At 28.9% G+C, this 24924-nt stretch overlaps 1 protein-coding gene and 1 non-coding gene across 2 annotated transcripts; both read right to left on the bottom strand.

The window, feature by feature from the left end:
* Positions 1-11848: 11848 nt before the first annotated feature.
* LOC120085328 (peroxidase 18) lies at positions 11849-16573 on the bottom strand. Its single transcript, XM_039041264.1, has 3 exons — positions 16242-16573; positions 14079-14258; positions 11849-12570 (listed from the first exon to the last, which is right to left on the bottom strand). Exons 1-3 carry the CDS (start codon positions 16461-16463, stop codon positions 11989-11991), a joined length of 984 nt encoding a protein of 327 aa, XP_038897192.1. The 5' UTR covers positions 16464-16573; the 3' UTR covers positions 11849-11988.
* Positions 16574-23556: 6983 nt separating this feature from the next.
* On the bottom strand, positions 23557-23630 carry TRNAI-AAU. The gene has a single exon. It is a non-coding gene; the product is annotated as a tRNA-Ile (tRNA).
* Between the last annotated feature and the right edge of the window lie 1294 nt (positions 23631-24924).

Raw genomic sequence — 24924 nt, 5'->3', positions numbered from 1 at the left:
TTTTAAATAATGTGAAATTTGGGCCCATTTATTGACTCTTTTCTTTCTTTTTCTCTTCAATAAAAAAATTTTCGCGCTTGACAAAGAAAAAGCAGACAGATAGATCCGATTGCTCTTTTTTGTTATAAGTTATTTTCTTCTTCAAGATCTTTGATTTTCTCCTAGTTAGATAATATAATGTGAGCCTAATTACTTAATATCTATATTGAATAGAGATCATTATGTCAAATTGTCAAGAATAATAACATACCAGATTTCATTGAGAAACTAATGATAACTTAAGATGATGACAAATGACTATGGTCTTCTTCAACCAAAACTCCTTTGGTGGAATATCTTTAGATGTGATTTAAGAAACACTGAGTGCTTAATGTTTTGGTATATTAGTAACCGTACTTAATTAGATCACATGATATGACCCATTCTAATAAAATAACCAATTTAATAAATTATTAATCTACATACATAGTGCATGCTTTAATTAAACATATTATTATTTAAATGTCTAACATAATTAATTTTACCTTCCTTGATTAGCTTATATTTATTAGTCAATTGGTGACTTAAAATGGTAAGAACGAGTAATCTGAGAAGTCCTGTCTTCAAGCCTCTATAATGTTATTTTCTTCCTATAAAATTAATTTATATTCGTTAAATCTCCTTCATATTTCAATCTCACGAATGAGAGAGTATTAAATGGTATAATTAACTTTCTCTTTCGCCAGTTAACTCAAGTTTTCGATGAATTACAAAACTAAGACATTTGCGTAAAAAAATATTTAAGGTTGAAAAAAATAATCATGGCTACGTTTAGGACAATAGAGAGAGAGAGATAGGAGAGACCTTGGGTAGAGCGGCGGGTGCAGGAGGCGGAGAGCAGAAGGTCGGTGAGTTCGACAGTGAGATGATGGGCAACCGGCGAGACTTTTCCGGCGAAAGATTGAAAGGAAAGGAAACAAAAAGCAAAGAAAAGCATTGAAGAAAGGGACGCCATGGATGTGACTTGAGAAAGCTCTCGGAGATATTTTTCTTCCCTTTTTAAATTTTGTTGATTTGAAAATGGCAGGATGAGCCCTTTCTAAATAAGGAACGATAAGCCCCACTTCACATTACAATTATCGTTTAAAAAATAAAAAATAATAAAGTAATTGTGGATATTCAAATGGTTTTACATGGACCTTTTATTTAAATATTGTAGATTCAAAAAGATATTAGTGAAATATTGTAGTTTGAGAAGTATTTAGAGATTTGCGGGTAGTTTTAAGATTTCGAGTGGAAAAAATCGACTTACATGAAATCGAGGGTTGAACTTTCCACCTTTTTGAAAATTATTCACAGGTCGAGGATTCAAAACTCGACCTACATAGGTCGAGTTTCAACCCTCGGCAAACAGCCCTATCGTCTCGTCATTTCACTTCCTGTCGCTTCCTATGTCCTGCTCACCTGCCGTTCCGCATGCCTGGGCCCCTGACCTTGACCAAATTTAAAGCTGCTCACTAACTTCCTCTTGTACTTAAATCCGTGGGTCGAGTTTTGAACACTCGACCTGTGGCTATTTAACCCCCACTTATTTTCAGAAAATCTCCATCCATCTCCACCCATTTGCCTTAGTTTGTTCTCTTTTCTTCTGTGTCACTCCCTTTACCCATCTTCACAACTATCTTACTTCGTTCTCTTTTCTTCCATTTTGTGTGGATCCTTTCTCTCCGCACTTTATCCTTAAACTATACAGGTTTGTTATTTTATTTGAGTTTTTTTTTTAAGAATAATTATAAATTTTGTTTTTATTCTTATATTATTATTTTTTATATTTTTTTATTGTTGTTCAAGAAACAAAGATTTAAGAAAACGGTATATGTTCGATCAACTAAACTACTATTTTTTATTAAAAATATAAGTTATAGGTTTTAATATTGTTTATTATTATTATTATTATTATTATTATTATTATTATTATTATTATTTTGTTATCAGGTAACAAATAACCAAAAATAAAAGGCGAACGTTGTCACTTTGAAGGGAAAAAAAGACCTACAATTAAATTTGTGAGTTTAGTTTTTATTTATTACTAGGTTTTTTGTTTTTAATATTTATTTATGCTAAATGTATCATTTTAATTCCTTATATATTGATGTAATTTTTTGATCTACATATTTATCTTTTATTTATTATTAGTATTTTGTATTTTAGATCTACATATTTATGTTAATCTACCATGTTAATATTTTAGATCTACTATGTTAGTCTAAATTGAATAATAGTTTTTTAATAATCTGAATTCACTAATGTTGATATAATAATGTTAATAGTTTTTTTATTATTATTTATATTATGTTAGATCTACAATGTTATTGTTTTCTTTTGCATTTTAAATATATAAGGAATTATTGTTGTCTTTGAAGACATTAGATCTACAATGTTAAGGTTTTTAGGGTTTATTATTGTCTTTGAAAACATTAGATTTTAAGCATTATATTTTGTTCGTATAATATGTTTTTTCTAATTATAGTTTTCTCAATATTTTTTGTTTATTGTTTTAGTATCTTTAGTTTAATACAAAAGTTTGTTTTATAGTTTTGTACAAAATTATTGTGATTTTTTTAAGATATTCTTTATGATATTTGATTCTTTCATACTAACTTTGAAATAATAGCTTTAAAAAGTTGTAATTTTTTCAGTGATTTTTTAATAAGAAATGTTAGTTTATAGTTTATAGTTTAATACAAAATTATTATGATTTTTTAAACATATTTCTTATGATATTCGATTCTTTTAGTAACTTCAAAAAAAAATTGTTTTAAAAAGTTTAGTAATTTTTTAAGTGATTTTTTAATAAGAAAGTTTAGTTTATGGTTTAATACAAAATTATTAATTTGAAGTTTAAATGGTTTTTTTATTATACAAAGTTTAGTGTTGATTTGAAGTTTGAAGTTTTTTATTCAATTCTTTTAATTCTTAATAAGTTTGATGTTCAAACTAAGTTATTTTTTTTAAATATTTTTTAGTATTTATTTAATTATTTTTATTAGATTTTTTTAATATTTTTGTTTGTTATTTTTATTTAAGTTTGATTATTAGTAATGTATTGTTGTATTTTTTTTATTTTAGAAAATGGTGGACAAATGTTTGGGATTTATGTTATTTACAAATAGTAATATGATTGATGCTCTTGATAGAGTTGACCAACCACCATGTTGGGGTTTAACATAAATGTGAATAGTGGACTTGTTTTTTAGCCCTTCATTGAAATGGTAGGGATGTCACTTGGTGTAGATATGAGAGCTAATCAGTTAGAAATAATATATAGACATCCTAATCTAACACTATCAAGATCAGTAAGGTTTATGTCATTCCCTATTCTAATGAACAAGCAATGAAGTTAATGTTCTCAATCGCAATGTCACTCCCGAATTTAGTGGATTTATATGTTAATGTGAGTCAGGTAGGATTAGATATAAACTTGAATGCACCCTTCAGTCAGTTTGAAGATCCTTATATGGAATCAGTTGCATTGCCATGTTATATGAATATATAGTGCCTAACAATCAGTACAGAGATTTTAGAACAGAAACGAGTGATGAATTTGAAGAGATGGATTTTGATGGTCGTGAACATGAGTTACCTTCAAATATATTCAACGATTTGGATATGAATGTAATAGATAGCATTCGAGAACACGACCCAATTTAGCCCCCGTGGATGTTGACAATACCCAATTATAAGGGGATGATTTGTCAAGACAAAAAAATGCTACAATATGCGGTCAAATGTTTTGCTATTAAGTGTCACACACCATATGAAGTTGTGGAATCGACACCGACGATTTAGATAATTCGGTATAAGAAATGGAAAGAATGTTGCAAATGGAGAATTCGGACAACAAAGAAAAAGTCGCATAACTTGTTTGAGATCACTAAGTATGCTGCTCAACATAGATGTTTTTACTCAGAACTTAGTCAGAGTTATGTGCAGTTAGATTCATCGATGATTGCACTAGAGTTTTCTGATTTCGTAAGAGAAAACCCATCTATTAGCGTGGCATAACTGTAGCTCGACATAAAATCAAAATTTAGATATCATATTCCTCACCATAGGGTGTGGGAGGGCAAAAGAAAGGTGTTGGCTAGAGTGTTTAGTGATTGGGACGAGTCATACAAATTGTTAACCAGGAGGCTGTATATGGTTAAGCAGGCTAATCTCGAAACATGTGTGGAATGGAGAGTGAAAGAAACGCCAACTGAAGGCTATGTTATCCTAACTTCTAAATTTTGGGCATTTGGTCCTTGTATAGAAGCTTTTAATAAATGTCGACGGTGATTCAGATAAACGGTACCCACTTGTATGGCAAATATCGAGGAAAGTTATTGATTGCTACATCAATTGATTCAAATGGACATCTTCTTCCACTTACATCCATTGTTGCATGTGAGGAGTCTACAAACTCGTGGGGATGGTTTCTGAAACACTTGAGAGAAATTGTAACACACGAAAAGGTATGTTTAATTTCAGATCGACATGTTGGCATCATTGTAGCAGTGAACAATCGAGCAAATGGTTGGATAGGACCAAAATGTCACCATCATTTCTGCTTACAACATATCTTCAACAACTTTAATAAAAAAAATACAAATTTAACACATTAAAAAATTATATTTATCATGTCGGGTATCAATTTCAAATTCGGAAGCTTAATAAAGTCATTAAGGACATGAAAAGAATAAACTGAAGCTGTCTAAGTTTTTCTTTACAACATTGGTATAGAGCAATGGACTCAAGCACACGATGGAGGGTTTAGATACGGGTGGATGACGAAAAATCTATCGCATAAATGACGTCTTCAAAGGAGCTCAAATGTTGTCGATAAATACTCTTGCTCAAATAACATTCTTCAAGTGCATAAATTATTTTTTAAAAAAATAAATAAATAAGAGTTGCTTTGTAGCGTCAAGATAAATACACCCGATAATATTACTTTTTATATATATGTTATTAACAAATTGTTTCAAGCATATTTATAATACTAAGTGGAGTAAAAATTCAGGTAAAGATTCAAGTACACACACGAAAAAAATTAATAAATTGGTTGTTAGATCTAGCAAACATGAAGTATAGTCATAAGATCGATATGAAAGTGTGTTTCATGTGAAGACCGTACGTCATAGCCTCAATATTAAAGGAGGAAATGTTCAAATATTGAGGCTAAACGGATCTAAGCAATACTGTTCATGTAAAAAGTGACAAGCGTTCGACATTCCATGCTTGCATTTTATGGCAGTTTTACAAAGATTTTATTGAGGACTACTATGAACTGTCAACGTATGTTGCATAATACTCTCTCCTCAATTTCAACCTGTACCGTATGAAGATTACTGAATCACGCACCTTAATATGCCCGTCTTACATGCTGACCCATCGTTGTTGAGGAAACATGATAGACCAAAGAGTTCTGATATTATAACGAGATGCTCGACTAGTGGGTTTTGTAATCAATTAGGTCATAATCGAAGGAAATGTCCTTCGTTACTAAGACAGGCTCCAGACAATTAGGGATTTTTATTATTAATATTTGTATCTTGTAAATAATAATTTTATTATTTCATTCGTTACTAAGACAGACTCCAGACATTTAAGGATTTTTATTATTAATATTTGTATCTTGTAATAATAATTTTATTATATAGTTAATTTTTTATTATAATTTATTATGTTGTACATTATTTTTTTAATTAAGTTGTACATTATTTTTTTAAAATTAAGTTGTACATTATTTACTTAGAAATAAATAATTTTTTTCTTTTAGATATGGCTTTAAATCCAAGACCTATTGATCACAATGTTCTATACGACCAATTGATTCATTCATCAGTTGTATGGCAAGATCGTACCACTGGCAAAATATCTTGTAGATGTCAAATACTACTGTTACTTCGTACATTTGGATTTTTTGGAGTTGCCAGATTGGGATTCACTTAGCTAGATTGGCATCTCTTCATAGCACTAGTCGAGGGATGAAGGCCTGAGACGCATATATTTCATATGTCCATTGGAGAGTGCACTATCAATCTACGAGACATAGAAATGTTGTTCGGGTTACCTGTTGACGGTGAGTTAGTCTCCAGAGTGATGTATGATGACGGGTTACAAATTTGTCAACTATACCTCGGTGTGACCCCACCTGCCGATAAAATTAAAGGATCGAGGTTAAGTTTGTTATGGTTAGGGATACTATTCCGTGAGCTCACTGATGATGCAGCCGAGAAAACTGTTATGAGATATTCGCGAGCATATATACAACAAATGATGGGTGGAAGTCTATTTTCTGACAAATCAAGTCATTTTGTTCACTTGATGTTTCCGACCACTGTTAATTAACCTCTATGATGTGGGACAGTATTCTTTGTAGAAGTGTGCACGGTTCAATTCGGTCCGGTTTCGTATAAAACCAATGGCTGAACCGAACAGATCGATTTTCAAAGACTATGGATCGTAAAAAATCGATTCTACTTGGTTTCAATTATTGAACCGAACCGTCCTAATTCGATTCAGGTCTGTTCGGTTCAATTAAAAACCGTTTTTTAGGGGAGAAAGAAAAAAAATAACAGAGATGCTTTGGTTCTAACACAGAATCAACATTTTATGCAAGACAAAGTGTGCAGACTGATACCAAAATAGATATTTTAGTATAAATGAGAAACGAGGTGAACTATACTTTAAACACCAAATCAGTCTTAAAAAATCTTTGTTGTGTTTCCAAAAATAAAATCTTTGTCGTGGTGGTCGAACTCGATGTGCGATGACTGTCGAACTTGAAGTGCTGATTGATCGTGGCCCTAGAAATAGAGCTTCAAATGGCTGAAACCATGGAGATCTTTCTGCAGCGGAAGTCGTCGAAGACAAAAGAAGGTGGAGATGGAAGAAGGGGGAAGTGTGCGCGGGAAGGTCTTCTTTAGTTTTTAATTTTTTACTTGTTTTATGTTCTGACATTGGACTGAGGGACGTGGGCAGTGGGCCGAGTGTTGTGAGTTGTGGGCTGGGGGCTTACTTTTCAAAATTAGAAATGTATAATAACATTGGTTTGATTCGGTTCTATAGGTTTTTTGAGCTCCTGAACTGAGAACCGAATCAAATTATCCGGTTCCCTCAGCCAATGAACCGATTGTTCTATATCTTATGAAGAAACTGGACCGAACTAGGTGATTTAGTTCGGTTCAGTTCGCTTCGTCGATTTTGTCCAATTTTTGCACACCCGTAATTCTTGGAGTGGAGCATGTTTAGCATGGTTGTATAGACAATTCTGCAAAGCAACAAAACCTGGAGTTCGCGAGATCGCTGGACCTCTAATACTTTTGCAACTATGGGCTTGGGAACGATTTCCAACAACTCCAACATGTAAATGACGCTCAGTTAGCTGGACGAGCCTACGATTCTCGATATGTTGTTTTAATTCAATTTAATTTTTATATGACTGATCTAGTTAATTCATAATCTAAATTATTAATTTAAAAATTTAGGTGAATAGATAAATTTTGTGTGACTAGGACAACCACACATGTAGTCAGCCAATATAAATACATGTTTGATCTGCTTCAACCTGACCAAGTACATTAATACTGAACTAAATTGAATTTTTATACAAATTTTTATTGTATTTGTCTTTGATATTTTTCAATATAATATTTTGTGTTTCAGATTATTTGGGAGCCTTACAAAGTTGTTATAGACACTTTGCCTAATTTCTGTATAAACGTTTAAAACATATGGTGGATCATAAGTCATCTCATATGTTTTCACATTAGTGAATGACATCTTCCTGACAGGTTAATGAGACAATTCGATTTTCAATAAGATGTCTCATCGTCTTGTAATACTGAACCCGTACGGCATGACATCGACTTAAGAACTGGAGATTGGTCCGAAAAAAGTTGCACATTTGGTAGTGCGATGAAACTATCGTGCAAGGTTTATTGCAATAAGGGTTTCTATTTGATAGTTTGATAGGGATGTTACTCAAAACTACGTCAACTGGTATAATAATATTACAAGTCTCTACGTTACTCATCCGAGAGCAGTTGTGGGTCATCTAGTACATAAATAAATATTATCTAATTATTTTTAATTTAAATTTATTTCAAATATTATAATTGTTTTATAACTCACAGAGATCGAACAACAGTAGACTCTTAGATGTTGCAAATGATCCAAACCAGACCCTTGCTATATGCAGTGACAATGCGAGTTATATGGAGGAGATACATTATATATACAATATATCTATTGTTCCTCCACCCGTTCCTAGACATAGAGAACATATTCGAGAAGAAGATGAGTTTGATGATGTTGCCCACAATATAGAAAAATTGCCCCTTATGATGTAGACGCATAACTAAAATGATTATGTTAGTTCGATGATGATGATGATGTCAGCATTTGGTTCAGGATATTATGATACAGAGGTTGGTCTATCATCTTCATATGTGCATGGACATGATCGCGATCGTGGAGAGCATGTTGAATATTTATATTATGAAGTGTCTGCAGAAGCACCAGAGCAACATCAAAAGAAACCAAAGCAATCTCAAGTTCGAAGTCGACAACGACAACCAGTTCAAAATCAACGACGTCCACCTTGTGGGACACATTGATTTTTTTTTTTAACTATTTTTAAATAAATGAAATAATAGTTGTATTGATATGAATATTTTAATTTACATTTTATTATTTTTAAATTATGGAAGAAAACGTGAATGAGATATTATTTTCTATGATATTTCTTAGAGTTAAGTTAAGAAAATGGTGGTCGAAAATAATAACAAAGTGAGATGAAATATAATAAATAATAAAATAAAAAATGGAGGTCAAATATTAAAATAATAAAATGGATGAAGAAGTCGAGTATTCAAAACTTGACAAGGGTAAATCGAGTTTTGAACACTCGACTTCTTTTGTTGAGTTCTCGACATACTGAAATTTTTTTAAAAAAAAAACTACAATATTTCTTTACGTTCTTTTGAAACAACAATGTTTTTTTAAATAGTTCTAAAAACAACAATGTTTTTCTAAAATAGTTCTAAAAATAACATTATTTTTCTAAATAGTTCTAAAAACAACAATATTTTTCTAAATTTACCGTTTTACATCACACATTTATAAAAATAAAAAGAAAATATCTCAATTTCGTCACCTACAACTGTGCTACAGTGTACCTTATCGTGGGCTAGCGTTTGAGACTTACACGTGGAATGAAAAGGGGTATTATAGTCATTTTAGTATTTGAAAGTAGTGAAAAGGACCGAGGAGTAATCAACCCATGCTTGATGCATTTCTAAAAAAAAAAAAAAAGAAGAAAAAAGGCTATACTTGATACAACTACAAAAATGATGTGCCCTCTATCAATTTAATTACATATTTATTAACTAGTCTGACATTTTTTGGGCACTCTTTAATTTTTCTCATTATTGTTACTATCAATTCATTTGAACACTTGGACATTATTTTAGAAGTTGAATTATTTATTATAGTCTATCGTTATTATAGTTTGTGGATTAAAATAATATGAATCAAAATAATTTATGCTTACGATATAGACTATTTAATTTGTGTTATAATAATATGTATTTGAGGTGCAAATTTTTTTATTTTATATAAAAAATAGTAAACATTACGAGAAAGAACGAAAGAGATGAAAAATGTAAAATAGTAAAAACCATAGTAAATAGTAAATATTGAAACAAATAGGATTTTGAAATAATATTTATCGTACTTAATTATAGATTATAAATAATTGTAAACACCACTATTATATTTAGTGTCCAAAATATGGAATGGGTTCCACTCCACTAACTTTACTTGGTATCCAAAATGAGTGTAACTCAATCAATATTCGAGTATACTGAGGATTAAGAGATCAATAGTTCAAATACCCTCCCCCAATTTGTACTCAAAGTATAATATACACATATAAGAAAATATCAAACATATTTAATTATAAAAATTGTGACATATGGTCAATAAAGCAACGCCTCTATCACATATACCATCAATAATTGTAGCCAGGTTTAAAATTCAAAACACATGCCAACAATTTTTTAATTCGACAGTTGATTTTAGTGTAGAGTTTCTCTATTGGAAGGCTCAATCATAGGAATTTTAGTTATTGTATTGTTATTTACTCATACTACTCCTAACGTACCATTAATGAAGACTTAAATAGGCGAACGAGATAGAAGAGCGTGAGTAAGAAGGAGGAAGAATCCTAGCGTGTGAAAGCATTATAATAGAAATGACCTTAACTTTATACTCACAAAAATTGTGAGGGATAGTATGAATGATTAATATAATTTCTCGTAGTATGTTCTAATAACTCTCACTATATTCTAATTTAGAGGTAAAAGACAATACAACTGTGAATTTTAGGTATTTAAAAAAAAACATAGATTATATTTTTTATTTCTAAAAAGTTTGTGAACGTGATTAAAAATAGAATAAAAATTTATGGAATTGTCATAAACTTTTTAAAGTTGAAACGCCTACTCAAGAAACTAAAAATTCATGAACTAATTAGACACGTTAAGTTCAATTAGTCTATTAGACACTAATCTAAAAATGTTAAAACTTTTAATTAAACTTGTTGATATAAAAAATTGTACCAACGGTAAATTTGTATTTGTGTTGAAGGAGAGTAGCTCGATATCCTATAAAAATATGAGTAAAACTAACATCTTATGGTGTTGAGCCAAATTCACTCCGACGCTCAAGTTAGAATCGGGTTTGAATTTAATTCAACTAGTAAAAAATCGTATGAGTTGGAAATCATATCTCTCCTTTACCGTACCTCTTGAATTATATAGGGCATCTATATAATAACTAAAATTATAGCTTGCCTCTTCGGTTCATAAACCATTAATAATCATTAACTTATATAGGCCGTTACACCTTTCTATTCTTTCGACCTTTGGGTGGAACTTGATTTACCAATCATTACCCACAATATGACTATACCTCTTTAATACAGCAATAATTGAATTATATAAAACAATGTGACCATACCTCTTTAATATGGCAATAATTGAATTATATAAACAGAAATAGGTAATTTACTAGCCTCCAGATTAACCATCTTACAAAAAGCTTTTAAATGTTAACTCTTAACGTTTGCATGAGGATAATTTCATCTTTAAAATCTAATGTATGGTTAAAAGGCCATGCAAAACTCCCTACCTCAATTGGACCAGTCTAATTGAGGGTGAATATGGATTGTGAGATTGGCATATTGCCAACCCCTTCTTTGTACTTTTTTTTTATACATATTTATTAATTTTTTTTTAAAAGGAGCTGACCTCGTTTTCAAGATCAACTGAGCTGCCAACCCTCATGGGTTGGCTTTTCCTAAGATGGATTAGCAGCTTGGTTGACCCCTCTTTCTCTCTCTTTAACCAGGTTTCACATCCTAGCTAGTTGACCTTTTCAATAAAAGAGTCGACAATTTGTCGACCCCTCTCTTTTATTTATTTTTTTAAAATTTTTTTATTTTACTATTTTTCTAGAAACATACTTCACAACGACTTGCTCTCTTAGTTAGACTTACATTTTTAATTCTCAAATGAGTCAAAGCTAATTAAAGCATTTTCTCATCTCATCTACCTTTGATTTGATTAGGTTAATTGACAATTTCACCTTCCACAAAAAAAATTTAAAAAAATATTAGGTTTATGGCTAAGTATTAATTTTACGTTTTTGAACTATCTCATTTTTACTGTTCAAGTCCATTGTTAGGGTAAGATTGGTGTGATTTATTAATGGGTTCCCCAAGAATTTTCTAATTCCATCTGAAAAATATAGATTTCAAATATTATTTAAGTTCAAGTTTTCATATAATTTCAAATTCTCACAAACAATTAGTAAGCCACAAATCAAACAACAATTACAGAAAAATAAAACCAACCTTTTTTACAAACACAAATATTTATACATTTTTTTCCCATTAAAATCTCAAACATTAATAGTAGAACAAGACAACCTAATTTCCCCTTCTTCCCCATTTTTAACTCCAATACTACTCAGTTTCAAGAACGACTGAGCCCAGTTTTCAAAAAACCCAATCTGATCCTTTGCAAAGCTCTCCACCTGAGCTCTAGTCCGGCCATCGCTGATCAGAACGGAATCAGACTGAAACAGCCCTTTGTGTGACAGAATGTTTCGGTAATACTGATTGTCGAAGACAAACGCCGTCGCCGGATCGTTTTCGACGGTGGCAGTGGTGGCTGCGCCGGCGGGGCACCGCTGCATGAGCTCGTCGGCGTAAGCGCCGTCGAGAGAGGCGTCGATGAGGGTCAGTTGGCCGTTTGGGTTTCGTCGGAAGCGGTCGCTGAAGGCGCTGCAGTGGGCGGTTCCGATGGTGTGGGCCCCTGAAAGGATGACGAGATCGTCCGCCGACAGCCCTTTTGATGAGAAGAGATTCATCATTTGGTCGACTGAAAAGCTTGTATCGACGATGTTTGGTCGGACATTTGACACCGCCGATATCTTTCCGTCTCTCCTACCGGTCGGGACTTGGACGGAGGGCCCACCGGTCTGTGCTAAGGATGAAAATAATGAGTGCATGTTAGTTTCTTTCAACCATTGTACTTGCAACTTAAACTACAAGTTTGTCCCCATGCTCAGGCTCCATTATTAAATCGTTTTTATTTTACTTTTAAAAATAAAAATTTAACATCTTAGCAAAAAAAAAAAAAAAAAATGATGAAGGTAAGATAGTGAAAATCGTAGCAAAAAATGGTTATTATAATCTTAGAATAATGTTTGTCCCAAACGTCTTATTTAGTTTTATGATTTTGAAATTTATGATTGTTTCCTCTAATTTTTCAATTATAGTTTTTACCAAAATTAAAACAATTATTGAATTTCAAGTTAAATTCTACCTATTAAGACTACTTTTGTAGGAGCTATCCAATAGGTTTATAAGGTTTTAATTATATTTAATAAGCCCTTACACTATTGTTTTTTGTGGTTGTTGCATCCTACCCTCTTGGCTATTTAAAAAAACATAGCGTTTTTCAATCCATCAAGAACAACAAATACACTTTCCTTTCACAAAACTATCTATTGGGAAGAACAATCAAATATAAGCACTCGAAATAACTTTTCCCAACCCAAAAGAGAAAAGAATAAAATAATGTTTTCGGATGATTGATGCTTCATTATACAAAAGAGCAATGTTTTCACATTATAGTTACATATGAAAAATATAATTATATATTAAAAAAAAAAGTAAAAGAAATTTTATCATGCAATAAATTATGAATTGATAATTGAGTAATATGTACAAGCATGAATGTAGCTTATAATGTAATTTAAAGGTGCTTTTGAGACACTAAGTTGGTTGTTATAGCTAGTGAATTATATATATAATCAATTGACTATAATAGTTAATATTTAGGGTGTAGACTATTTTAATGTGAGTCACTAATTAAGTCATAACAGTTAGTGTTTAAAAAAAATGAGAAAAATAATAAATATTTTAACAAATAGGATTTTGAAATAATATTTATTATAGTTAATTGTATATTATAAATAGTGGTACACACCATTATCGTATTTGGTGTCCAAATACAAGTAAACTATAATACTCTACTCCACCAAATTATAATTAGGGCCCAAACGATCGAGTATTTTCTTACTAACAATTTATTTTAGATGTATTTGGTACTTAAAAAGTCAAATAGCACCATAGTCCCCAAGCCACATCCCAAACTCAAACATACAATTTTGAGTGTGACCTAATTGGTTATTATTATTTTTCCTTTTTTGATTGATTGGCTTTTCTTTGTCACGCTTTCATTAATGTGTTATTGGCATAAAATTAATTATAAGTATCTATTCACTTTTTCTTTACTATTTTTCTACATAATTTTAATCAAATCAAACCTAACTCAATTGACATATAATATTTTTAACCATTAAGAGATCTCTAATTTAAATCTCCAATATATATATATTTATATAGATAACAAATTTTTATTTAAAAAATTATAAAAAAAAATAGTTAAAGAAATATTTAGAGGAATGAAAATTAAACTCACGAATTCAACAGCATCTCTAGCGGCCAAAACGACAATGTCGGCACAGGAAACAGTTCCAGGACAGAAAATTTCTAGAGTTCTCTTAGCTGAATCGATTACTTCAAATCCTCCAAGCGACTTGTTTGCCGGATCGCTTCGTTCCGTTCCATTTCCTTCCACCAACACAGAACCATCACACCCCTACAAGTTTTTAGATTTTACGACACTTCACAATAAATAAATCTGTATATACTTTCAAGTTTATTCTTATATTTTTAAAAACTGAAAATATATTTACATATTATAATTTATCATGTACTTTTAATGTTTGTTCATTTTGGACTTCATACATTTAAAATGTTTATTTTATTCTCTATACTTTCAACTTTTGTTTATTTTGGTCTTTATACTTTTCAAAAAGTAATCATTTTGGTCCTTAGTTCCATTTTTACTTCATTTTTAAATGATTAATATGACTACTTTTTTAAAGTTCAATGACTAAAATGAATAAAAGTTGAAAGTACAAACACTAAAAGTGAACATTTTGAAAGTACGAAAACTAAAATAATCAAATTTGAAAGTTTAAAAACCAAAATGAATATTTTAAAAGTAAGTATAAGGGTCAAAGTAGTATTTTAACCAAAATCACTATTATTAAACAAATCTAAAAAATATATAGACTAAAATGATATTTTAATCTAAATAAAATAAAATAATTATAATAATATCTTAAATTAATGTGAAAAATCAATATTAGAAAGATAAAACTTGAAATGTAAAGATCAAACTGCAACAAAACTCAAATCATATAGAAAAATAATAGAATTTTAAAATTAAGATGAATTGAAGTCAAATCCAAAGCTTAAAGAAGCAAAACGTTATAAATTTGAGACGAAATGATTTTCCCCCCTATACTTAATAATGATCCAACTAAAAAGTATTGAACATGCACGGCCAGAAAATTAGTAACCATCAAAATATTAATGTGGTCCACCTACCAATAATTTCAATAATTAGTAAAAAGGTGAAAAACTTATGCTATAATTTAGTGATCATTTGACTTTAAAAAAATAATAATAAATAAACCTATAAACACCGATTTCATAAATGAGTTTTATGGTCTATATTTTAGGAGTGTTTTTAAATACAAACCAAATTTTAAAAGCTAAAAAAAGTAACTTTTTAAAAACTAGTTTCTGTTTATGACCATAACAGGTTCGCCTAAGGGGATATGATTTTGATAAATGGCGAAGAAGTCATGGGTTCAATTCATGATACGGTGGCCACCTGACCTAAGATTTAATAATATTCAACAATTTTTTTTACACTCAAATGTTGGGTCATAGAAGTTTATTCCCTGAAATTAGTAGAGGTGCATGTAAGCTGCATCACTAATTAAAAATATATACTTTTTGTTTTTAAATTTTAGCTATAAAAAATTGTAAAAACACAATAAAGAGAATTCCAAATACCAAAAATTAAAAATAATAATAATAATAATAAACAAATGAAAACAAATGCTTATTGGACATGGTCTTTTAATAACTTAGAGGGCGTTTGGGGTAAATGTTATCATCAAAATATAATCACCACCACCGTAAAACTATTTCAAAATCTCCAATTAACTCCTATCAATACTATTTCAAAACCTCAATTTGTTAAGTATTTACTATTTACTACAGTTTTTGCTATTTTACATTCACCATTTTTTTTATTATTTGCTACAGTGTTTACTATTAACTAAAATAGTTTACATCTCAAACACATACTATTACAACCAAAGTTAAAATAATTTATACCCAAACACAAACTATCATAACTCAACTATAATAACCTATGATTATAATAACTAATTCATTGCCCCAAACGTCCTAAGGGTGAGTATTAATTAAGTTTGGGGATATATTTTAATTCGGATAAAAATTTTAAAATGTTATGTTCAAATTTATTCACTAAGCCAAACTACGGAGTAAAAAGTAAACATTTTCAAAGCAAATTCAACTAGTTTCCAACAAACTCTCACTTGATTACAAATAAACTAAATCAAATTAAACCAGAGTTTTTTTATTAAAAAAAATAATCAGAATTTAACCTTTAATAGCAAGAGATCGAGATTCGCGAGCAACAATGAGGCAAAAATGCGGCGTCGTTTTATGACAATAAGAGTAGATCAGAATCACTGACCTCAACAAAACAGTCATGGAAGAGCAACCGGAGGAGCTTGCCGGGAACGGTGGGGTCAACGGAGGAAGCCGATCTGACGGTGTTCCTAACCATAAGCTCCGCCGCAGGACAGGTGGCAGCGTAAAATCCGAACGACAATGCCACCGTCGACGCCGGAACAGACAAAACCAGAAAAATTAAAAACGACTTGCACATGCCGCTATACGACGCCGTTTTCTCCATAAGAAAAAGGTCTTATTATACTGGAAATAACAAAGTTTCTTTGGAATGGTTCTGAATTTGGAGTTGGCTTAGCATTATAAGGAAACAGAGTAAAAGAGAGAGAAGGAGAGAAATTAAAAGCAGCATTGAAGAAGTTGGGTGGTGACAGTGTGTTAAAAAGTCTCACACGTCTTTTGAAGAGACATGTTTTGGCCCTTTAACTTCAATGTAAAACATTTACTCCTCAGCGATTCCTTCGTTTCGCCGCCCATGGGAAATTTATTGAGGCCTATTTATGGCTCTTCGTTTTTTTTAGAGAGAGGAAATTGTGAAAAATAATACTTTTAGGTTTTTTATCCTATAAAACTAATCTGCTTTTTGAAAATTTGTAAAAATAGTTTTTCTCTTCTATCTTGGAGGAGATCGACCACCGAAAATTAGTTTAAAAATCTAACTTTTTTTCAGCTTATCAAATTGTTTTGGGTATTCTCGATACATCTCATCTGATCACATAACAATATTTGTTTTTTTCGTAAACTTCCCAAATCGTATACTATTTTCAAATTTTCGTTATGTTTACTAAATATTATATAAAGTTATTAGGTAATTTTTCAAATATTTAACATAATTTATGTTTTCACAATTTTATGAATTTCTAAAATTTCAAATGCATTTTCCATCGATTAAATTAGATTTTTCAAATTGATTCAATATTTTTAAATTTTGGGAAAGATCCAATTTTTCGAACATTTTAGTAAGATTTTGGATATATAGAGAATCTCGTTATTAATCCTACCTGAGATTCCACCCGACAAACTCAAATATATGAATTTTGGTGTTAATTATGCCTGAAATTTCATGAAAAACCTCAAATATATAGAATCTCGGTATTATTTTGTCCAAGATTAGCACCGGAATACGCATAATCTCGGTGTATAATCTAGCAAAATGTATCGAGAAAGCCTCAAACAATCTATAAGTTGGAAAAAGTTTTTTTTAACTAAAATCTCGTGGTCGATCTCGCCCGAAATGGATCGAGAAAATTTATTTTACAAGTTTTCAAATAAAAAACGTCGATTTTGTAAGATACAAACTTAAACGTGTTATTTCTAATAATTTTCTCATTTTAACATACAATGGGTTTATATGATTAGCCATGTGCCACCCAAATTGGTTTGTGTGTTGTATTTTAGAAAATAAATAAAAGTTTTCAATCATATTTTGGAAAGGAAAATAATTAGGTGCATCTCGATAGCACCTATTTTTGTATATTCTACCAAATAGTTCAATCATAATTTGAAACGTGGAAAATTTTTGTTACTTCTTTCTTTAAAATACTTTAATTCATTTTCCATGTATGTGATGATAGTGAGATACGTGGGATGCATCCAATTATTGATCTAGTATTAAGAATTTTTAGGTTGAAATATTATTTTATCGTCTTTGTTTTTTGAATCCTTTTCATTTAATTTCTATACTTTTGATTTTAAACTAACGTATACTAAAATTAAATATTTAAAAGTTTAGAGGTTAAAATTGAATCATCAAATAAAATAGGCCGAGGAGGAGAGAGAAGAGAGCAAAAGAATTTTTTTTTTTTAAGGTATATTGTTTTTAATAAAGGAATTTTTAAAAGGTATGTTGTTTTTAATAAAGAAAATGCCACATCTGTTTAAGAAAATAATAAACCTTTTTTTTTTTTTAGCTACTAATGGCTCTGATGACATGAAAAAAAATTGTGTTAAAATCATTTTGAAAAATGCTCGTTTAGTAATCATTTGATTTTTTATTTTTATTTTTTAAAATTAAGAGACATTTCAACTTCTAAATTTATTCATTTGTTATTAACTTTTTACTGATGTTTAAAAAACTAAACCAAATTTTGAAAACTAAAAAAATAGTTTTTTAATTTTTTTTTTTAATTTTACATTTAGCTAATATTTCAATCATTGTATTTAATAAATACGTAAATTATTATAAAAAATTGGAAGAAAATGTGCTTAATTTTCAAAGACAAAAAATACAAAACGAAATGACTATCAAACGGAGCCTAAATTTTTAAATACCACTTTTATTTATTGATTTCTTTGTTTTGTTACTTACTTTTTTGGATTGTTATAAAAACCATAAAATTAAGCATGTTTGCTCTCAATTACTTATAATGATGATTTGTATCATTTCTAAGTGTAAGAGTTGAATTTTTAGCAAAATTCTAAACCAAGTTTTTTAAAATCAATAAATTTAGAGATAGAAGAAGTATTTATAAATTTAATTTTCAAAATCTAAAAACTAAATAGAATTGTAATTTTTTTTTTTTAACTTTGCTAAAAATTCATGCATTAGATAAAGAAAGATGAAAGGATAAAAAAGAGTGGTAAAAATAAGTATAGTTTTAAAATATCAAATGGATAACCTAAAATGACAAATTTCAAAACCCATTGGCTTAAATGTAACCAAACGCGAAAACGAAATTTTTTCAAAATATTCATTTGTTTGTTTTATATTGAAAAGTCAAAAACTTTATTTAGATAATAATTTTCGTCATGATAGATGTCAAGTGAAGCGCAGTGATGAATGGCAACTAAAACATTCTAATAGACTGTTGCTTGCTTTAGTTGAGAGCACAAATTAATTTGCATAACCACAAAATTTATTGTTATCCATCAATCTGATAAATTAAAATAAACAGAATATATCTCACAATGAAAATAGGAAAAATAGCAACTCACTTTAACTAAACCAGCTAAATGATAATTGATTTTGAATCAAATAAAAATATGTCAATTGAGGTATGTTGTTGTTTGCTTTAGTATTTAAAAGTTTCAAATTCTACTTCTAATCTCATTTAATTTTAAAAATATATCTTTAGATATCATTAAATGTTGATAATTTTCTCAAGTGACACATTTAATTTGACGTGATAAAAAGAGAATTACATTTGATAAATCTTTTGATTTTTTTTCAAATATTTCAAGAATATTCAGGCACATAGTAGCAATTACCCCTCACCAGCCTTTTTACGACACTGTAATTAATTCCACGTATTTCTTAATTATACTTAATTAATTTATCAAATTTATAATGCATACCCTATTAATTTCTGTTTTTAGATTTTCAATGGAAACTAACTACCTCTTTCCATGTGAAAATTTTGGCCTAAATTTTGTGATTTAGTTAGAAAATAATTAAAATTTGTATCTTAACAGGTTCTATCTTCAAAAAAAAATATTTTGAATTTTCCTAAATCATTTTCTAAACCGACTTTTTATATTTATATTATACTCTATTGATCTAACTAAATCATCTGTTTTTTAAATTGTTTATATGATTATCTTATTTATTTATTTATTTATTTTAAAATCTTATATTATATTTGTTTTCTTAACTAACTTTTTATATTTATATTAGATTTTTTTTGTTAATCAAACTAAATCATACGTTTTTAAAATTTTTTTTATGATTATCTTTATTAGAAATTTGTTTTAAACATGACATGTCAGAAAACACCACATTTTTTATTGATTGGTCTTATTTTAAAATTGTGAATCATATTATTTTTTGTTTTAAAATTTTCGTTGGGAAGAATAACAAAAACAGAAATTTCATCAAGTTTATAGCAAATACACTCTCGCATATGTTCCCACTTTTATTTAACCCTAAAATGCATTCATCTGGATTTTCAGTTACATTACAACTAATTCTGCTCGTTGCAGATTTTTTAACATGAATTCTGATTTTCTCTTAAATTATCTCCTTACACTTCTTGAATTTTAAAAATCAAATATTTTTTTTTCAAATATCATATTTGATCTTGCCTTCAATTTCAATTTTTTTTTTAATTTTCATTTTTTTTACTGATTTTATGTTTTGTTATCAATTGACGACAAGTCTACTTTGGAGGTTTGATTTAATCGATCAAATCTATTGGTGTATAGATGAAAGGCTCACCATTGAGCAAGAGTTCAAGTCACAAAGTCTATTCTTTCCAAAGTGATTTTGATCGAGTCATTGTGAAAAGATAGGTCAACCCACCTTAACAAATTCGATCAAAGGAGGATGTATCATCGTCGAATATTGTTTGTTTCTCTTAGGTTCATGAGATCTCCACAATAGATATCAACACCCCACCATAATTGGTTAGCAATTTCAATTGACAATTTTTAATTAGGATCATCATACTCTAAATTTTCAAAAGCGATTATTTTTTGTCTAGAACAAGAAAAAATATTGTTACAGAATTTTGTGTAAGTTTAAAAGCGATTTGGATAGTTTGGTTAATTGATTTTGAAAAAAATATTGTTACAAAATTTTGTGTAAATTCAAAAGCGATTTGGATAGTTTGGTTAATTGATTTTTTATTGCAGTGTATTTGTTTTTAAGTTTAGCGTATCTGTTGGGCGTAGTTTGGAGATTAATTACAATGTATTTGTAGGTCACGTAAATATCTCATCGAAAGTATCACCAAAAACTTTCAAATCTCAGGACTATAAAACCCTCATCCGAATTAGAGTGTAACTAATTTCAAAAGACCTTTTAAGACTATAAAACCCTTATCCGAATTACAGTGTAACTAACATTTTTTTTATCATAATCTTTATTTTCTCCTAAAATATCTCCCCTATTTTAAATCATAAAATCATATTGTTATTTTTTTTTCAAATATCAAAACTATACCAATTTTTTTCAAATATTATTTTATTTATTTGTTTTTTTATTTAATGTTTTTTCAACTTATTTAATGTTTTTGTATTTTGATTTTTTAATTAGTTTGAAAAATTTATACAATAAAATATCAAAATTTTTAATTAATTTGAAAATTTTAGGGTGAAGAGTGAAGACGGCCCAATCGCATTTAAAGTAATAGAGTGGAGGAAATTACGACTACGATGATAGATTCAGAGACGATGATTCTATTCACGACAGCACCATTGTTAGGGATTGAGGTTGACGATGAAGTCTGTGTCAGAGGAGTTGAGATAGATGAAGATGGAACTGGAGTGATCACTAGTGGCTCTAAAGGAGTAATAAATGAAGCCGGTGGAGAATGAGCCAAAGTCGAAGCTGATGGTGAAGTTTTGGTAGAAAGAGAGGGAGCCACGCTCGACAAAACAATGGATGAAGACAAAGAAAGGGATGAAGACAAAATAAAGTTGGAGGCATTGCCACTGTTGGCGAAAGAGTCGATTTTGGAGAGGAAAATGGTGGCAACTTGGTTGGAGAAGAGGTCGGTGCGATGCTCGAATCCTGACCAACCGATAGCCTCTAAATGTTTGTTTTAGTTACAATGTAATTACGAATAGTTCTTAAAAAGTCAATTACAATCTCATTTGTATGACTAAGGTAGTTTAGACTTTTGCACATTCGTTTTGCCATTTTTACAAAAGAAATGTTGATTTGCTATTTTTACAAATGAAAAGTTAAAATTTGCTATTTTTATGCTTAACCCAATACTTTATCAGACGATAAGTACAAAATTCAAACTAAGAAAAAAAAAACAAACAATCATAACCATTAAAAATATGAATTTTAATGCAAAATACATAACACTCTATTTAGTTTGTGATTCAAAATTTTGTTTTCGAAAATAAAAAATGAGTAGAAAACAAAAACAAATTCTTCTTTTTTACAACATCTGGAAACACGTTTATTCAAATTAAAAATTTGAATTTTGAATTCAAAATTTGTGTTTGGGTGTGAATTTGAAAATGTGAGAGAAGATTAATTTGTGTTTGGTAAAATTAGATAATTTAAAATAATAATTTAATTATTTTGTTATTATAATGGATTTTTATTGTTAATAAGGGAAAAAAAACAGTGATGAAAGATTACATGATGGAGAAAAGTTTTTTGATTCGTGGAAATACAAATGATGAGATGGCTAAGAGAATAAAATTTTATTTATAAGAAAATAATACAAATAATTTTTATCAAGGTAAAGTAAAAAAAAAAATTATCAGAGAGGAAGATTCTACATATTTGTAGGGTTAATGTTGATAAAATATTGTACCATTTAAATTAGTGGTATATTAATATTCCTTCAAATATTTAACGATAAAAAAAACCTATACAATTCGTAAATAGAAGCTAGCTTCTCAAATTGGGAGAAAAAAATTATAACATTCAACTTGTAATTTGTGTAATCTACATAATTGTGTTAAGTATATTTGTGTTCATAATTTTTGAAAACAAAGAAAACAACAATGTATTGTTTTTGAAAATGGACTATTTAAGCGTTGTTTTTTAAAATTGTTTTTAAAAATAAGTACACCGAATTTGTTTTAATTGTTCTCCTTTGTGTGGTCTTTTTTTTTTTTTGAAAACATAAAAACGAAAATGAGTCATGAATCAAACGGGACCTAGGCTAACTCTAAAACTTAATATATGTATTAAAATATTAAACTAATATTTTTAAAAAGTTATTAGCGTCATTATTATTTTTTTATTAAAAAAGTTATTGATGTTAGATGGTAAACATAAACATAAATCAAAATATATAAACCCAATTGATTTTTAGAAAAATATTTAGGTACATCTGAGGGAGCATCTATTTTTATTGCATTCTATCAAATAATTTTATCATAATGTGATGCAAAATTATTTTTATTTATTTTTTGAAATATTTTAATTATTGTTTTAGTGTAAGTGATAGAAGGAAGAAATCGAGAGATATATTTATTTTAGAATGCATCAAGTATTACCATTTTATCTATATTTAAGTCAGGTACTATTTCCAAGAAAAAAAAAAAGGTAATGTACCCTAAATGAATTCAATATTGAAAATATATGAAAAAATATATAACTTTAATTTTTGTTTTCAAATACTGACTACTCTAATTGAATTAATTACCATAAATTATGCTCTTTACTTCTAATACGTTAGATTTTTATTTTATTATTTCATTTTATAAACCTTTATATTATTTTTCATTAACTATTTATTAAAAATATTTTACTAAATTTGACTTATAATATGTGTAATTCAAACAGTTCAAATTAATTGCCCCCTGAGAGGAGATTTCCAGTGTTGTCGGTTGTGCCGTGAGGCTCTGTCACGAAAATATGGTGCCGCCACAGGTAACGTTAGGAGGAGGAAAATAAATAAATGACTAAAAATTGGCCCATGCAGGTTTCGAACCTGCGACCTTCGCGTTATTAGCACGACGCTCTAACCAACTGAGCTAATAGGCCACTTTGAGTATCATCCGCTATTAATTCCTCCAGTTTATTGTTTCTATTTTTTTTTCCCGATTTTCTTTCCGTTTGTATTATATCTCTGGCTTTTTTTCCTTCCTTGGACGCATCTTCAATTACTTTGTTTGTTTGTTTCTTTAAAAAGAAATGATTATTCAAGAGATCATGAGCATTATTCTATTAATATTAAGCTTAAAATATACGTTTTGTTTCTAGAATTTGATATCTTTTTATAAGAATTGTACCTAGAGAATAAACTGTTTTAATTTAAATTTTAACTATTTTTTAGATTAAAAGATCATTTTGATCCCCATATTTTTAAAATTATTCAATTTTAGTCTCTATACTTACAAATATTTAATTTTAGTTATCGCACTTTTAATAAATCATAAAATTAATCCCTACTAGTTTATCATTGAGTTCTTCAATAACTTTTAATTATTTATTAATATTTTTATTATAAATTTTGAAAATATATTCTATTTTATTACATGAAAATCATTATTATTATTCAATTAGCTTCAATAAAATATACCTTCAACGATTAAATTTAAGATTTATTAAAACTGCATAAACTAAAATTAATGGAACTTTAAAATATAAAAACTAAAATCATATTCTTAACCTTTTTTAACAACTAACACATGGACTAATTCATGGGTGGGACGAGAATGCACCACACATCGTAAATGTTCCTACTTATATACTTTTTAAATTTTAATGAATTACTAGACATAATATATATCTTTTAATTTCAAAATGTAATAGTTATAAATTCAAATTATAAAAAAGAACAATGATTAGATATACCTACTTATATGTTCTATACTTCTTTACCACATAAAAAAGAAATTAGTAAGAGAGCATCCAATTTTTTTCTCGAGAAAAAAAAAATATGTGTCAGTGTGGTAGAGGTGTTCATGAGTTGGGCTGGGTTAGGTTGAAAGACTTTTTAGACTCAACCTAATTGTTCCTAAATTTTTTCAACCCAAATAACCCTTATTAAAAAATGAATACAACCCAACCCAATCATGAAATATTTGGGTTGGGTTGGTTCAGATTAATCAGGTTATTTATTTAAAATTTTGTTCTAAAAAGAAACAAAGGTAAATATGTAAAAATATAATTTAATTATTTCTATATATTTAATTAAGATTAACGACTCAATTTCAATTTATATAGTGAAATTTTTCTTTCTAAAATGTAAAGAAACTACTTGTAAAAGTTATTGAAGAATAAATTATTCAAAAAATATTGAAATTAAATAAAATAAAATCAATATACGTATAAA

Source organism: Benincasa hispida, chromosome 9 (genome assembly GCF_009727055.1).
Source record: "Benincasa hispida cultivar B227 chromosome 9, ASM972705v1, whole genome shotgun sequence".
NCBI lineage: Eukaryota > Viridiplantae > Streptophyta > Magnoliopsida > Cucurbitales > Cucurbitaceae > Benincasa > Benincasa hispida.
The sequence above is the reverse complement of the archived record's forward strand: the minus strand, read 5'-3'. Positions and strand labels throughout refer to the sequence as shown.

Coding starts and splice junctions, on each gene's coding strand:
- LOC120085328 (XM_039041264.1), bottom strand. CDS start 16,463: ATGGAGAAAACGGCGTCGTATAGCGGCATGTGCAAGTCGTTTTTAATT. Junction 14,259..16,241: donor TCCATGACTGTTTTGTTGAG/GTCAGTGATTCT, acceptor AAAAACTTGTAG/GGGTGTGATGGTTCTGTGTT. Junction 12,571..14,078: donor CTAGAGATGCTGTTGAATTC/GTGAGTTTAATT, acceptor TCCTTAGCACAG/ACCGGTGGGCCCTCCGTCCA.